The sequence below is a fragment of the Bemisia tabaci genome, unplaced genomic scaffold, assembly GCF_918797505.1.
Source record: "Bemisia tabaci unplaced genomic scaffold, PGI_BMITA_v3".
In the NCBI taxonomy this organism is placed as follows: domain Eukaryota; kingdom Metazoa; phylum Arthropoda; class Insecta; order Hemiptera; family Aleyrodidae; genus Bemisia; species Bemisia tabaci.
Window position 1 is genome coordinate 685,941 of NW_027311734.1, and position 16,352 is coordinate 702,292.

The 16,352-nt window shown below is 35.1% G+C and overlaps 1 protein-coding gene across 4 annotated transcripts; it reads right to left on the reverse strand.

Moving 5' to 3' along the window:
* Positions 1-319: 319 nt before the first annotated feature.
* LOC109043026 (SCY1-like protein 2) lies at positions 320-14,693 on the reverse strand. 4 transcript variants are annotated; one of them, XM_019060051.2, is made up of 14 exons: positions 14,426-14,693; positions 12,955-13,091; positions 11,971-12,175; positions 11,084-11,228; positions 9,730-9,873; positions 9,351-9,557; positions 8,767-8,883; positions 8,219-8,361; positions 7,031-7,190; positions 5,769-6,005; positions 5,131-5,263; positions 3,299-3,518; positions 2,634-2,792; positions 320-2,178 (listed from the first exon to the last, which is right to left on the reverse strand). In XM_019060051.2, exons 2-14 carry the CDS (start codon positions 13,079-13,081, stop codon positions 1,632-1,634), a joined length of 2,544 nt encoding a protein of 847 aa, XP_018915596.2. In that variant the 5' UTR covers positions 13,082-13,091; positions 14,426-14,693; the 3' UTR covers positions 320-1,631. The 4 variants fall into 4 exon arrangements, with proteins under 4 accessions (XP_018915596.2, XP_018915599.2, XP_018915597.2 ...); XM_019060054.2 differs by having other exon boundaries at positions 12,955-13,108; XM_019060052.2 differs by having other exon boundaries at positions 14,422-14,693.
* Positions 14,694-16,352: the final 1,659 nt, after the last annotated feature.

Consider the following 16,352-nt stretch of genomic DNA (forward strand, 5'->3'; position numbering starts at 1 on the left):
CATTCCGCGCCTTAATTGCCGTACCTTTAAGCTTTCATCATCTCAATATCGCGGCAGATATGCGGTTTCTCCAGCGGTGTTCTGTGAAAGAAGATCTCTCAGGGCTGTTTCCTCATGCCTACGGATATTCCGCGTATGTGTTGTAAACCGAGAAAATTTTAATTGAGCATGGAAGTTGTAATTAAAAAAGGGCCTAGGTGAGAATCAGGTTTTTAATAAGTTCTGAAAAAGGTGAGGGTCAACATGTATTCACTGTGCTACTAACAGACCCCACTTACGGAGAGGAAGGAACTTACACTATCATAAAAAAGGCTTGACATGGATAACAGTGGTTATTTATTGGAATGGTATTCAGTGATTGGAATAACAGGATTGTAAAATTACAAAGACACTTAAGATAAATTGAATAAATAAATAAAAAAAAAAGTACAAAAGCCATCAGAGATAAATTAAAAGGGTCCCGATGATTAGAAATCTTTTAGGATGTTAATTGCCTTTTGGCAAAAAGGAAACGTATACTGACGAAAAAGCAGACAATTTTAGGAAAGCTTAAAATTACAGCTTATGCAAGAATTCTGACCACGAACAGAGGAATTTCCAGATCCTGAGAATATTCTTTAGACATAAAACTCGAGATATGCTCTAGAGGAACTAAGCAGTTGCTATGATATTATCTTTCAGGCTGAAACAAATTTGTAATAAGGACTGCTTTTGAATAGTAAAAAAATATTGAATAAATAGACCACACCAACAGAAATGCAACCTCTGGCTATGTCTGTTTCATTGAAGCAAATATGGGTAAAAAAAAAAAAAAAAAAAAAAAAAAAAAAAAAAAAAAAAAAAAAAAAAAAAAAAAAAAAAAAAAAAAACTGTTTATGTCTGCAGATGGTTGATATTTTGGGGAGCTCGATTGTTAAAAAATAAATTTGTTTAACTAAAACGGAGTTTACTTCTCTACATAGAGCTACTAATTTAGGTTCTACCATTTACATTGTAATGAAAATCACATTGACATAACTCAGCCCTCAAATTTTAAATTAGTTAAAAAGTCATGGATTTGGAAAAAAGGGGTGTAAAAATAGCCAATCTCAAAAGGAACAACTTGGGTATAGGTCCTCATAAAGCTCTCACTTCTGTTAGTGAAGTCTCTTTTTTCTATGAAAAAAATTAACCTTCTATGTTTGCAAGCTGAAGACCTGAAAATGTTTTTAAGTACATAAAATGAATGTGATATCTTGTGTTACTTCAAACTTTTTTCAGTTTTGTTTACGTACATGACCTCAACACAGCCACATGGGAGAAAATACAGACAGTTTTGAACTTTATACAATTTTACTAAAGAGCTCATAACACATGCTCTCTTGAATTTTGCAAGGATAGTCGTGATGGCATAGTCTGTATCCGAGCATACAAGGAAGAACACAATGATTTGTTAAAAATGCATGTCCACTTAAAACTGATGAGTTTGCTGACAGATTCACAGCAAAATTAGAAAAGATCACAAAAACATTGAAAAAAAAAACAAAAACTGACAAGCTTCATGAACATTAGTCTGAGAATAATACAATACTAAAAAAAAAAATAAGCAAAAGCTGTGCAAATCAACTAGAAATAAATAGATCAAGTGATGGTTAACTCAAAAAATCGTCAATTTCAGAGGAGGACAATGGTTTAGTAGGCTGCGAATTCATGGAGTTATTTAGGAAAGCATTATTCATAGACATAGATGGAGTTGACTTAATGGATGGGAATGTATTCATGGGTGAAATCATTGAAGAATTTAGGGGAGACTGGGCCGTTGCATTCATGGACATGAAATTAAAGCCAGGTTGACTAAGGTTGTTTTGGGGTAGATTTGGTAAGGATGGGAACTGAGAGGTGGTAGCTTGTGGTCTCATTTGCGAAGACATGAATGCTGGTTGTGTTGCAGGAAGCAACGCCGGTGTCTGAGAGAAAGAACTAAAGCCTGTTGAACCCAGATTCATTGTACTTTGATTTGAGGGAAAATTGGATTGGGGAGGGTTGGAATGTTGAGAAAAAGACATTTGGGATAAATTGTTTTCTATTAAACTAGCAGTCAAATCTCTGACTTGAGGGGGTGCTTTCTGTGGTGCTGGAGTCGGGCTTAGAACCGGTTCACTTTGTAACCTCTTCTGAACATCCTGCTGTTGCACGAGTCTGAAATAGAAAAATCAAGAGCAATGTTAATTAACTTTGTGGATATGAGAAATAGGAGCTTGCTGTGGGAAGATGACTTCATAGGTGGAAGGAATTTTCCTCTTCAGGTTGAAGTAATTTATTCTTCAGGACTTAATTCACTTGCCATCTCCTGCAAAGTTTTTCAGAAATTTTCAAAAGAAAAATTGGACATTTTTGAGAAATGCTATAGATTAGCTCCAGGGTAGTTTTGAGAGGAGATTTTGAAAGTTTGTTATAATATAGATCAACAACACACAGCATTACATAAGATAAAGTTGACATGTTGTGATGACAAGTTGTGATGACAACATCATGAAGATTCTAAGAATGAGGGAGCATGATGATTTAGTGCTGAAAAAACTTCCATATTATTCATCATAATAAAACAGAAACCTAATGAAATCGTTAAAAACGAAGAGAAAACCTTCATTTACCTTTGTTTATCTTGAAACGTTAGGGTTTCACTGGTGTTACTTTTAAATTTATTGTCATCGGATTTTTGTTGATTTCCATTCATTCCTAAAATTTGTTCCAGGGAAAAAGGCTCAGCAGATGAGACATTCTGTGATGCTTTGGAGGAGGGATTCATTGCTCTGAAACAAGAGAGATATGAAGAATAAGTTACCACATAGACTAAAGTGAAAATAGTGGATTCATTTCACTGCAATATTGTAAAATACATACATTGAAATATCATAATCATTAGAATAATGATGTACTTTTCAATGATGAGGAAACCGAACATTGAGTAGACATGGACAACAAAAAGACAGTGGTATTTCTTACTTAAAAGCTATATGTTTGTCTTTTTCTTTGCTGTACAGTTTACCTAGTTAATTCTTAAAACAAACAAAATTCAACATGTTTAATTGTATAATTTACTCAATTGTGAAAACAATTTAGGATTATAGAGCAAACATTGGCACCGCCTTTGTCCATTTATAAAATATATTGAGAAAATGCCATCTTTTCTGCTGGCAATTTTATTGTTACGGACCGTAATTATGTATGAGTTTTTCTTGCCTCGGCAAAAACTTTACACCCAAAAGAAACTTTATCTTCTTTGAAAGTATTGATTAAAATAAATCGAGATACTTACGACTGCTGGCTTTGGATTGAATTCAACTGTTCTAATTTCACACGGTGCTCGGCTTCCACCCTATTTACCATCTCTTTTATGATAGAGATTAAAGCGTTAAATTGATTTAAGGTCAAGGAATTCTCAATACTGAGGGGCATTAAAAAGGGAATGATTTTTGTTGCCATTACTTCCTTAGAAACTGTCATTTTTTTGTGATTTAGAACTAGTTTGTAGATACCTAGAAAGAAAAGAAAAAGAGAGAAATATTACTTGCACCACAAAAATTGTTTGATTATTTCCATTTGTAGCAAACAATTATTTTTTGTAGCGTTAAGGAATTACTAAAAAACTTCAATATCAATGGAGAATTCTGAAGGCTCTTATTTAAGCCTCTACCAAAAATCAGGGGTTAAATAGATTAACATTCTGAAAGAACCCATTAACGACTAAATTTTTGATACTACACAAATCATAATTTCTGATTTTTCAACATTCTATAAAATATTTTTAAATAAATGCGTGTATAAATGCTTGTATAAATGCGTGTATAAATGCTAGCACTTAATGGAAGAGCTAGAAATATCCAGAAAGAAAAGCAAGCAAAAAAATGAAAAAAACAGAGTGAACAACAACCAGTGGCGAAGCGTAAATGATCGATTATTGATATTTCCTCATTTAGAGCTATGGTAAAGAATCGATTATTAAGGTGTTCATTGCGTACACCCTGTTTATTGATCCTTTTCTATAGGTTTGAATGGCAGATCAATCAATACATTGCACAGTCCGCCATGCCACTGATGACAAAATGATAATACTAAGTTCAAAGCTTCAAAATTTACAAGAAAAAACATAGCTTACCTGGTCAAGGTGCAAAAAATTAGTGGGAATATGCTGATGGATTAAGTGAGCAGGCATTGCCAAAGGGTTGAAAGTTGTGTCAAGTGCTTGTTCATTGGCGATTCTCTCAAAAATTACAACACTTCAGCACAATACAAGCATACTTATGAACTGCAAGTAAGGTCTATGTACAGCGACAATACAGCGAAAAACACTAGGGTAGTAGGACCACAAAAGTAACCACAGCGGAAGAAACTGAATTAAAAAAAGCTGAGCCAAATGTAAGAATAGTAGCACGCAAGGTAGCAAGCAACAAGCAGCACGCACAGCAATAAGAAGTGCATTGATACAGCAGGGTAAAAAAACAGTGCAGTTACACAAGGTGCGAGTGATATCTTTCAACCAATTAGGATCAGAGGATAAAATTTGTTATCAAGTGTGACTGCCCGTTAAAAAAAGGTACCTTGAGATATGAAGGCAAATTTTCAGAGACAGCAATTTGTTTTCAACCTAGGTTAGAAATTTGGAATTAGTCTTTCTGATGGGAACACTCAATGGTATCTCTTTCAGTAAGTTGTGAGCGATCTGGCTAAGTTTATGTCGATGGTATGAGATTTTTGCAAGTAGTTTATGTCAAAAGTTTTGTTAATCATGTATGCAGGAGTGTCATACCTCTATTTGGAGTTTTCTGACAATAGGTTCTCTTTTCCTTGGATGGTTACAATTGATGGAGAGGAAATCTTGCATGCCAAGAAGATTTGCTATTTAAGTACTTTTTCTCAATTAAAGTTTTGCGAGAAAGATGATACCACTGGTTTCTTATGAGACAAACACCCAAGCTCAAAAAAACTCTCAAAGTTGAAGGCCTAAAGGAAGGGATTGCCTATATTACAGTCTGAGCCTGCTTCTACAGTGCCACCAATCCAGTCAAACTCTCCGTGCACAGATAGGGAGCAAATACGTGAACGGGGCCCAAACAAAAGAAGCAGTTCAGGAAAAGGTGAATGACTTACCTAAAATGCCCATAAGAACTGCTGGTTCTCGAGATGGAATCTGTGGTAGGAAAGGAAGTACTTCGTCAAGAACGAGCCATTTGTCTAGGAACTCTAACAGTTTTCCAAGACAGACAAGACAGTTGACGCGAACCTGAGAAACAAACAGAGAAATTTGAAAACTTAAATTGCCGACTGCAGAAATGAAAAAAATAATGGAGAGAAGTTTCTGTTTGGATGCTAACCCTTTCAATACCATGACTGAGTAAAGTGTCCACCAGTCTGCGCACTTCATGTGCCACAAGTATACTTATGTTTTTGTTTATGTTGACGTGTTGAGTGTACTTGTTTGTTACTGCTGTGCTTCCATGCTTTTTGTCAAAGTTTTACTATGTTGATGGAATGATACAAGGTAGTAAAAAGAAGGTACACTATTCCTCCACAGAGATTAACATTCTCTTTGTCTTTGATTTTCGAGAGTTCTTCAAATTAATTGACAAAATTATGTTAAGACAAAAATTGAATCAAAACTGATGGTATCCCTACCTAAAATGACTTACTTATCCTTCCTCTTTTCTACCATATGTCACACTGGAGAGGAGGAGCTCAATAATCAAAAGAGAAAAAAATTCTGATGTTCGTCACAAAAAATTACTTACGGAAATATACGATGTAGACACACACAGCCTTTTAATTCTAGGTAAAAGGGCATTTTTCATTGAAGGATAATCGATGAGACTAGCAAAAGTCGGTAGGGCTGCAAGACACAGCTCTTGTATCTGCTGTACATCCGACTCTAAAGCTCGATAAAGCATTGGTAACACATCTGACTTAATTTCATCTGCTGGTGTCAAATTCAAAAGCAATTCCATTTTCTGCATGAAAATCAATAGTGTCTGAAAAGAAAAGAAACAAAAAAAATGGTAACCAAAATTTAAATATTTAAAAAGAAGGAGCCCCTAGGGGGAAAATGGGAGTGACGAATAAAAGAGGACCTTTGCTTTTTTATGACCCCTCATCATCATCATTGTCTTCCCCTGTAAACTTTCAGGTGCGGTTCGATGGAGGAAGGGCTCAAAGACATGAAAGGCAGAGCCTTTTGAGTGGACATGGGCAGTGCCTTACAAGGAGACAAAGGACAAATAAATCATTAATAAAATAAATATTGGAACATCACAATAATAACAAAAGATAAAATTAATTAATAATAGTTCATAGATAGCTGCAATTAATAGCAAAAGCACGAGGAGAAGAAGTCAAAAAAATTTGCGGTGCAGCGTGAAGCTTGCATTGCTTCGGCATGAGTAGAAAGGAATGAAGCAACTTTGTCTTGAGCTTGAAGCTTTGCTTTGGAGCCTTTGTTCTGTAGGACTTGGCAATAGAAAGACGACGCACAAGACAGGAGAGAGGAGAACTCTGATACAGCAGTCCATCTACTAACACATGGAACAAGCCTGAGGTGTCCAGCCACCTCCTTTTGCTCATCCACTGCACTTACTCTTACATCGACATGTGGAACTTGGATTTTCGGCCGTTTCATTCTCCACCTACATCTTACCTCTTCCCCTGGATTTGACCGTAACAGGACCCCCCCCCTCCCCAAGGAACTTCAGTCCAGGCCCCTTCTAGGAGTGCCTACTCAGTAAAAATACTCACCAGCCGCTATTGTAAACTTTGAGCCTTTGTACTCGCCAGCTCATCCTCCTCCTTTCATTGCTCCTTTTACTTTAAATTAAATTAGTGTTATTATGGGAAAAAGCTGCTACTAAAGATTCTTATCACTATTTCAGTTTGAAATCATCATTACAATGTTGCGCTGGCACCAACACTGGGCACAAAGGGTAAATCCATAGAGTTATTATTGAGTAGCAACATATTCATACTTTCTATTGAAGGTGCGTTATATGAGAAAGTTTCTTACTTGAATTGGTTCCTGCAATTTCATGACTGGTTTCAAGTGCGGGAGGATATGGTGGACAAATTCTTCCTTTGTACTTGATTCTGCGATTGATAGGACATTGGGTAGAACAAATGGAACCATTGTAGGGTTAACAAATTCTTTAACTAGACAGGGCACTATTCTGTAAATGATTATACAAAGGGAGAAAAAAAAGAAAAGAGTTAAAAAAAGAAAGAATGAGAGTACTGTTCCAAAATCAAACAAGAATCTTATAAAATATCATTAAAATGACTGAAAGTCTTGCATTGATCAGGATTCATTTGTGTGAAATGAAGTCTCACAAGTAGACCTTGATAATCGGTCAGATCAGCTGCATGGAATAAGAAAAAATAGTGTTCTGTTGACTGATATAGATCAGTAAAACAAATAGATTTACTCAGAGGGAGAATTTTAAAATCTCATGACCATTGCCGAAAACACAGATGATGTAGTCTACTTTTGTAGTAAATACTTCTAAGAGTCCAGAAAATTCTAGATTGCAGGATCGTGATCCCATGCTTTTTTATGAAACCAGTATAGAACAAGAAATGTTTAGTAAAAGCAGTCAAGGTTTCTTTCTTTTTTTTTCAATCATTTTTAAAATTTTATTTTCAGTTCTCTGCTAGCAGGAGGCACCTTTGATTTTAGTGAAAGAGACTGACTTGCATGTTAGTGACAGTGAAGAAACCACGCAATGAACACATTGCTTTTTTGGCAAAGTCGGGTCTTTCTAACGCACTATACCTTTTCACTAACAGGGTATTTTTATTAAAGTAAACTTTATTTATGTGAAAACAAAGAAATTTCTAGACCCCTGAAAAACCATGATTCCTTACACCTTAATGAGTATACTTGGAAGACTTGAGTCATCGCTTCAGGGCATGCCAAATATTAAGCTTAGGAATTGCACAGCACCTTTACGCTTTGTTTATACTGCATCAATTTTTTTCACTTGCCTTAGCTACCTCTTGGTGCAGCGGACATGATTCTCATCTAGTAAGCTAAAGGCTGTGTATCAATCCTTTAGAAGAGGATTTTATTCATTTATTTTATTATTGTCCTCGGTAATAGTTTAAAATCTAAAAGATAAATATTAGGTCTTTTGACAGTTAACAAAAATAAATTTTTTAGGATGAGGTTCTAAAGACAGTTTGGTTCATTCTTACTGACCTGTAAATACACACTCTGTGAGGTAATTTTTCAATAACTTGCGGAAGACCTTTATAAAACTGAGATTTTTGAAGATTGTCCCATTGGAAAAGTGAGTCCAAATAATTCAGAGTTTTCACACCAACGTCTTCAAAAAAGTCAACCTGTACAGAAAAGAAGTCATGGCAGATACTAGGAAAATAAGGGATGCCAATGAGAAAAGTAATGCTGAAATAATACTGTATGGTTGTAATGCTGTGACTTTCAGAGCTTATAATATTCAGGGATGCAAGAGGATCATACGGATCAACGATCATTTTTCCAGATATTGTGCTGGTAAGCGACCTAGTATCTGCTGAATTTATGAGTGATTTTTTTCTCACAAAGATGCGGCTTCGAAACATTGACCATAACTTGATGCCCTGGAGAAATTTAGCCATGAGCCATGTATCAGAATTATCAGAGAATCAAGAGGCTTCAATTAGCAGATCATCAATTAAGTAATTTGCTTTTAAATAAACCATTACGTCATTATACGTTAACTGTTATGGTATTCGAATATTTCTTACTTTGATAAAGTCATGAATTTCAGGTCGCAACTCTGGTGTTGTGCTAAGCATCAATTTGACCACATCTCGGAGACCTGGGGGTATATTGATGAGTTTGGATGATGGCAGGCTCTTGAGCTGAAAATAAAATTGTTAGTATCGATCAGTGAAATAAGTTTAAACTGATGAAAAGTAAGTTTACCTATATTTTTATTGTCAACAACTAAATATTATTTGTGATTGAGGGGGGGGGGGGGGGGAACAGGCACTGAGGGTTAAAAGGAGGTTTTTGACCTTGCTATATTCATAGCTGTACAGGTTTTACATTGATTTCTGCAAAGAAAAAAGAAACATGCATCATACGCAATTTTTTTGCAACATGGGACCAAAATTATCTGAATGGGTTGCTTGGTTTTAAAATTAGAGCATCTTTTCTTAAACAAAACTCAGAGCTTTGGACACTGGAATAGTAGGATTGAAACTTGCAGCTCTTCCGATCAAATTTTTTTATTTTACAAAATTTTGCTCATCCATGCTTGGTTTCATTTTTTACTTAAGTAAAGATGAGACAGAATTTGTTAATTCAATGATTGAACTAAAATCACCTCAGACATGTTTCTTCGATAGCCATGAATGTCAGATGGTGAAAATAGGGGGCGGCCATCATTGTGTACTGCATACGTTAGAATACCCAAAGAAAAAACATCGCTGGCGGATGATTGCGTCTCTGATGTCACACACTCTGGCGCAATGTAATCAATGTTGGGTGAGGCAATTGGTGGTAAATCACTGCGAAAGGCACACGCCATATCCTACAAATGAAAACAAAAAAAAACATTGAAGGAAACAATTTTTCAAAAGGATAGAAATTAATAATGAGAAATATACTGAAGTTGAAATAAGGCAATGGAGTCTCATTTGCAATGACAAAAATAATTTTTTACTGCAGAATGAAATCGATGCTGAGAAACAGAATGTACTTACATGCTTGTCACTAGAGTTAGGAGCACAAAATTCAAAACCAAATAATTTCCAAGCTCCTTGTTGATTAATTATGATATTTTCTGGGCATATATTGCGGTGCAGTAATTTAGCATCATTATGTAGGAAGGCAAGTCCTTCTCCAATCTGGAACATCAAAAAATAATTATTGAAAATTGATATTTAAAAGACAATACAAGAGAGGTTGATATTACTTCTCTAACTTACTAAACTTAAAAATTAAGTTAAAAACAAACTTTTTATTTACATATGTACATCCTGAAATTTATTGAAATCTCCTTTACAATGACTTCTGTATGATGAAATTATTGAAATAATAATTGAGCTACAAGCCAAAAATAAATTAAACAAATAATATTTCAAACTACATAGAGATGAGAAATAATAAAAAACTTACAGGAAACACAACGTTTTTAATTACAACAAAAGTTTTTTATTATTTCTCATCTCTATGTAGTTTGAAATATTATTTGTTTAATTTATTTTTGGCTTGTAGCTAAATTATTTTTTCAACAATTTTATCATGTTCGATGAAATCCAGCCACATTGGCATTAAAATGACTACTGTATGTTGTATTCCCTACTCTGATTTATATTTTAGAAAGGGACGACATGTTTTGGACAAGGTTGAAAAATCATTTAATCAGTTAATTTGCCTGTAGTTTGATAGCAAATTTCAGGCAATTTAAAAAGGATGTGACTGTCTTCAAGGAGATAGACCTTGGTCCACAAACTGGCAATTTGAAGTTATCGATTAAAAAAATGTAGTTTTAAGAAAAAGCTATTGAAGCTAATTTTCCACGCTCAAGGCACTGAATAGATACTAATAGAAGCATTTATATACTTCAGAGGCAAAAAAAAAAGAATTAGGCCACCCGCGACTTATTCTCAGGACACAAGAGATTTTATTCTGTTGAAAGATCAAAATTCAATCCTATTGGACAATCATCGCTCTCTTAAAAAGTTTATCTTCACAAACCAAGGTCTATTTTCTGTGAGCAGTGGTATATAAATAAAAAAATTCTCTGATGTTTTATTTTTGGAGCAGAAAAGTAAGCAACACTGAAACTTGGAATTTTGCGAAGATATTCTTCATGATTCAGCGCAATTTCACAGGATACTTAAGGGTTTTGAGTAGATTAGTTTTCCATTTAAATAAAATGAAACGAGAGAGAATAATGCATTATTAAGAGCAGTCAAGCTGATTTCAGTAGAATCCACATAATTCATGCTTAAAGAGAGGCTAATTCAAAACATGGATGAAGCTCATGATTCAACAGTAAACATTGAGCTTCAAAGCACAGCAATGACTGCTAAGAATAAAGGAGGGTCGTACCTGTAGTAAACCATATTTGACCTCAATTTCCAGTAACTTATAATTTTTCAACTGCGCTGGTAGTGGTGTTGGCATATTTTCATGGACACCCAACACATTTGCTAAACTGGCAAGAATGGGTTCGGTGGCAAAAGCTAAACTGTCCCTGGACAAAAAATACGAAATTGTTAGTAATACAGTGTTTCCTAGGTGAGTAATCAGATATTTTCTAAAGGGGTAAAACTGCAATTTAGATTGGCTCATAATTAAAATTGATGAAAGAGTGATTTCAAGTTGAATTTGTGCCGGCGAAAAACTCTTGAAGGTGCATCATTTTCATGAAAATAAATGTACCTGCGGTAAATAATTTATTTAGGAATAAAAACCGTGAAACAAGAGAAAAACGTAACTTGGTTGATAGTGTTCCAAACTCTTACCAAATTTAAAACTAATGCAGGAGAATCATGTTTGATCTGACAAATTCTGCATAATCTACCTTCTTTAATCTAAAGAAAAATCTATGCATTGTATGCCAAAATTTTACTAAGCCACAATTAATATAAATAATTTTTCTTCTTCCATCATTGATAGGAACACAATACAATTACTCATGAGGACTGAGTTTCCCAAAATATCATGCAGAGTTATCTTATTTCACCTGGCACAAAATACAAACCAGTGCAAACTTTTTGGGCTACTGCAAGTTGATTCATTGTTAAGGTATTTTATAATTTCAAAATCAAGGGCTTGCATGGAAATAAAAATAAGTATAGGTAAGTAGTATCAAACATAGAATTTAGAGGTCTGATATTCATCCATTGAAGGCAACACTTTGTAATGTACATTTTTAATGCTTTAACCTCAACACCTAAAAATACCACTGCAATCATACAGAAAAACCATCTTACCGAGACTCTTCAAGAGCATGACATACAACCAAAACTTGAGGATGCCTCAACCGCGTTAGTTGTGCAATGCCTCTTCTCAGAGTTTCTAAAATAATTTCTCTCTCGTTTCGCTGCCATCTTTCTAGCTGCTTCTTTTCCAAAACTAGAATTGAAACTTCCTGCCTGGTAGATTTCTTGTAGCCACTGTAAACTTTCCACAGGAGACCTTCAAAAAAAAGAAAATAAGTTTAGTTGATAGGTAAGTGAAATTGCATGATACAGAACATGGGAGCAAATTAACAGAATTGATCTTGTGCTAACGTAAGAGAAATTGCAAAAAATTCTGGATACTGCGAGATTAAACCTCGAGAGGCATTGACAAACTGGTTTTCCTATAGTTGATCCCTTACGACGTAAAAACAGTTAAAAAACAGTTAACTTCAATTTGAATTGATAAGAAGAATTCTGTTGTACTTAAGTTATAATGAAGTCCTAACAGTCTATTCAAGGTCTCGAACGAATACAGTTTTCCACTCTTAGTGGATTTTGAAAACCACAAAATGGTTAGAGGAGGCAGTTTCTCCAAAACTAAATCTTGTTCTTTTGGTTACTTACCTGCAATTTGCTAAAACAAATAGTTTTGAGTTCAAATATTGCTGGAATAAACACTACAATTGTTAGTTAAAAACTCAGATTTGTCTGCATCCCACTCAAAAGGTTGATGATTGAGAATTTTCAGTTTTTATTTCAAATAATGATGCATTTGATTGGATAAGAGTTTCCATTGGTTTTCAAAAAATATTCTCATTTTATTTCTTAGAGGACTTTGCGAAAAATTATTCCTCTCTTTGAAATCTCTTCAGGCTTTGAAAAAAAAAAATTCTTTCTCCTCTAATAAAATGGAAAACATTGGTGCATCTATCTTCAAAAAAAAAAATTTAACAAGAGTGAGTGGAAGTGTAAATAAAAACAAAATGATTTGAAAATATAGCAAGAAGCAATTACCTTGACCAACACTGGCAATATGCTCTGTGGCTTCAAATTCTCTAGTGACTGGATTCCCAGGTAAAGCCGCTGATAACTGAGAAACAGTGCTGCTGACCGTTGAGCAAAATTTATTCAAAACATCCATTTTACTTCATCTGAAAAACGGGAAGAACTGCTTAAGTTGAAGACTGAAAAACGAATACATGGTTTAAGGGAATTAAGTGTTGATAGGTTTCATGAAAATTGATGATCGCACCCAACACTGACAGGGGGAAAATAATTTGATTCTAGGAAACAAAACTGAATTCAGGCTGAAAATGAATTTGCTGGTTTAATTTAACTATTAGGGATTGCCAGGACTGGTGAATGCATGAAAGCAACACCAGCCCCTGGCGGTTAAAAATGGGACTAGTTACAAAACTCTTTCTCCCTAAACTTCTCAGCCAATCAGTTCAAATTATCTTGACTTAGCGACCGTCATAGTTGTGTCATTCTGAAACCTTAAAATGCACAGTTTTAAGTCAGAGTGCAGGTTGATGGCACACTTTTCTTAACAAAGGGCATGACATCCTTCCTTTAATGTATGTACTTGATGTTGAAACGATTCTGAAGTTGAAATTAGAGCCCAATAAGTGTTTTCCTTGGGACAGTAGACTTACAGTGCGTTGTGGAAGTAAACTTGTCCGATTCCGTTCGATTCTTCAGTTTCCAAACACAACCCAACAGTCCCATTGACCCCCTGAGTTTGTTGAGGGTTTGGTAGAAACTTTAGGCTTTGGTGCGTAGACAAACAAGCCATCAGGTAACTCTGACGGAGTCCAACAAAATTGACCTTACGGAATCGGGTAATTCTGTTTCCAATTTTCCAAACAGTCTACTTTGACAACGCAGCTAGTCAACACTACAGAAATTGAGTACTGCTTAATGCTGATAGAGTTGTGTGGCATTGAAATTGATTTGATGATGGAGAATGTAGATCTTAACTTTCTTAACAGAAAGTATGAGATATTAAGTAATTCCACTAAAGCATAACTTTTTAAATGCCCAACATAAAGACCAAATACATTTAATATTAGAAAAACTGATCTTTTACAAATTTCTAGTGTTGGAAAATGAATGATTCTGCTGACTTCAAGTGTGCACCAACAGAACTGATGATTCGTGGCAATCGATGATTCATGCGACTAAAATAACTTTTGAAATCCTTCCGTAGAGTTACGATTTGCTGGACACAAATAAGTCATTCAAATAGTAGGATTCTCATTTTCCCTGGTAAAGAAGTGGTTGATGGGTTAATTTAAATTAACGCTCTATTAGGTAACAGCTTGCGAGGTCGTAACCATGCTCCTCTTTCATTGATCAAGGTTGCAAGACAAACTACAAGACGGGCATGTGGGACGAATTGACTATATCAGTTACTTGCTGCAAAATTAAAGAAAAATGGAGGACTTTATAGTACGCAAATAAAGTTAGATTGTTGATTACCTACTCAAAAAACAGATGCACTGACTAGTGAAAGATGAGAAGAGATCAAGTTGCCATGCTGGAGATCACAAGTTGTGAAACTCCCACAGAGGACTCACAAAAAACATATGAACAAAATATTAAAGCATTGACTATTTAACAATCTTAAGTACGAGAAATTTGATTAAAACTGAGAAATATTGAGGAGTTTTTGAAGTCTTTAGATCTCAAAACAACATGAGACGAGGACGAAAAAACCCAAAACAATAATAGTGACTTAACAGGTTATGTTGAATAATTCATCAGCTGTACCATCTTAACAAGACTGCAATTTTTCAGGTGACCACAATTTCTTTTTTTGAGGTTCTTCGCGTGAAGCCTTGAATCTTTAGACTAAAGTATTGCTTTCATTATTTTTTTTGCGGAAAACTGATTATGTGATTTTTATTTGTCAATAAATGAGGTCTAAAAAGAAAAATGAATGTAGTTGCCGTGCTGCCATTGTTGGCATTACCGTTCGTATACCTACCTAATTTTTCATGGCGCCAAATATAATTTTGCGGGAGAGGAATTTGATTGTAGGTCTATCAGAGAGACTTTTCACCGGAAATGATTAAAATGTAAAGTCATAGTGTTCTGTCAATTGGTAAATGCTAATCCTCGATAAAATTTCCTAAATTGCAGTGATCGGATATTTGTGCATTTGCGACAAAGCTTATCTCGCCATAACAAAAATGTTTTAACCCTTAGAAGCCCAAGACTTTCTTTCACACGCGAAGTCCCAAGTCGGGTCGAATTAACCCTCAATTTGAAGTATTATCCATTTCATTTCTGCGTTGAGAGTAGGAAATACTTTTTATGAAATCGTCCCCTTTTTTGGTAATGGCCTAGTGCATTCACCTCTCTTACGTGTCATATTATGTGATATTATGCAGCTTCCCCAGATGAGATTCGGTTCAATTTGACCCGACTACCTGAGAGATGCTAGGGGTAGTCGTAAAAAAGGAAATTCCCTGATATGACATTATTCTCGCCAAAATACCAACTCTTAGTTGAGCGCCTTGCAGGGCGTTAGAGGGACCTTTGAAAATTTTGGTTCCTTCATCAGGTACTCTTCTTCTTCTTCTTCTTCTTCTTCTTCTTCTCTTCTTCTTCTTCTTCTTCTTCTTCTTCTTCTTCTTCTTCTTCTTCTTCTTCTTCTTCTTCTTCTTCTTCCTCTTCAAGTGATATTGATTTGAATACAGCATAGCATATTATGAGCAAACAAAATTATTGGGTTTTCGGTTACTTATATTGAAAGAAACAAATATTGAGCTCTTAGCCGATTTTGTCCTGAATAATATGTAAACTCAGGCTGCCATACTTAAAAAAAAAAAACCGTGTACAAGAGAATATTCATTTAAAAATTAACCAAATTTTACCACGTTAAGGTAATTTTTAAATAAACATTCTCTTGCACTTTGTTTGCGAAGCATGGCCCGAATTTGCATATTATTAAAGGGAAAATCGGCTAAAAGCTCAATATTTGTTTCTTTCATTATTGGCAAACTTACCTTAACATTTCTTAAATTTCAAAAATTGAAGACACTTCAACGCGTATTGATGACAGCGGGGAGATAAAACTAATTATTCGTACTTGATGATGGATGGCCGTGTTGCATCTTCAAAATTGAAGGCGCAAGGTTCGAGGCATAAACTCGCGATGCTCGATCATGTGCTGCTAGTAATGTAGGTGTCGCTCTGATTCGGAAGAAAAACTAAAAAACAAGGCCAAATTATGCCTCTCCTATCTGTATGCTGTATTGCTTATACGTAATCGTTTGAAGCGCCATTACAATTTTAATAAGACAAACGGAACTCACAAAACATGGAAATAGAGCAACGGAAAGGGCGAGCGCTGATGCCGGCGCAGAGATACAACTATTCGTGCTTGACGGATGTCCGTGTTGCGT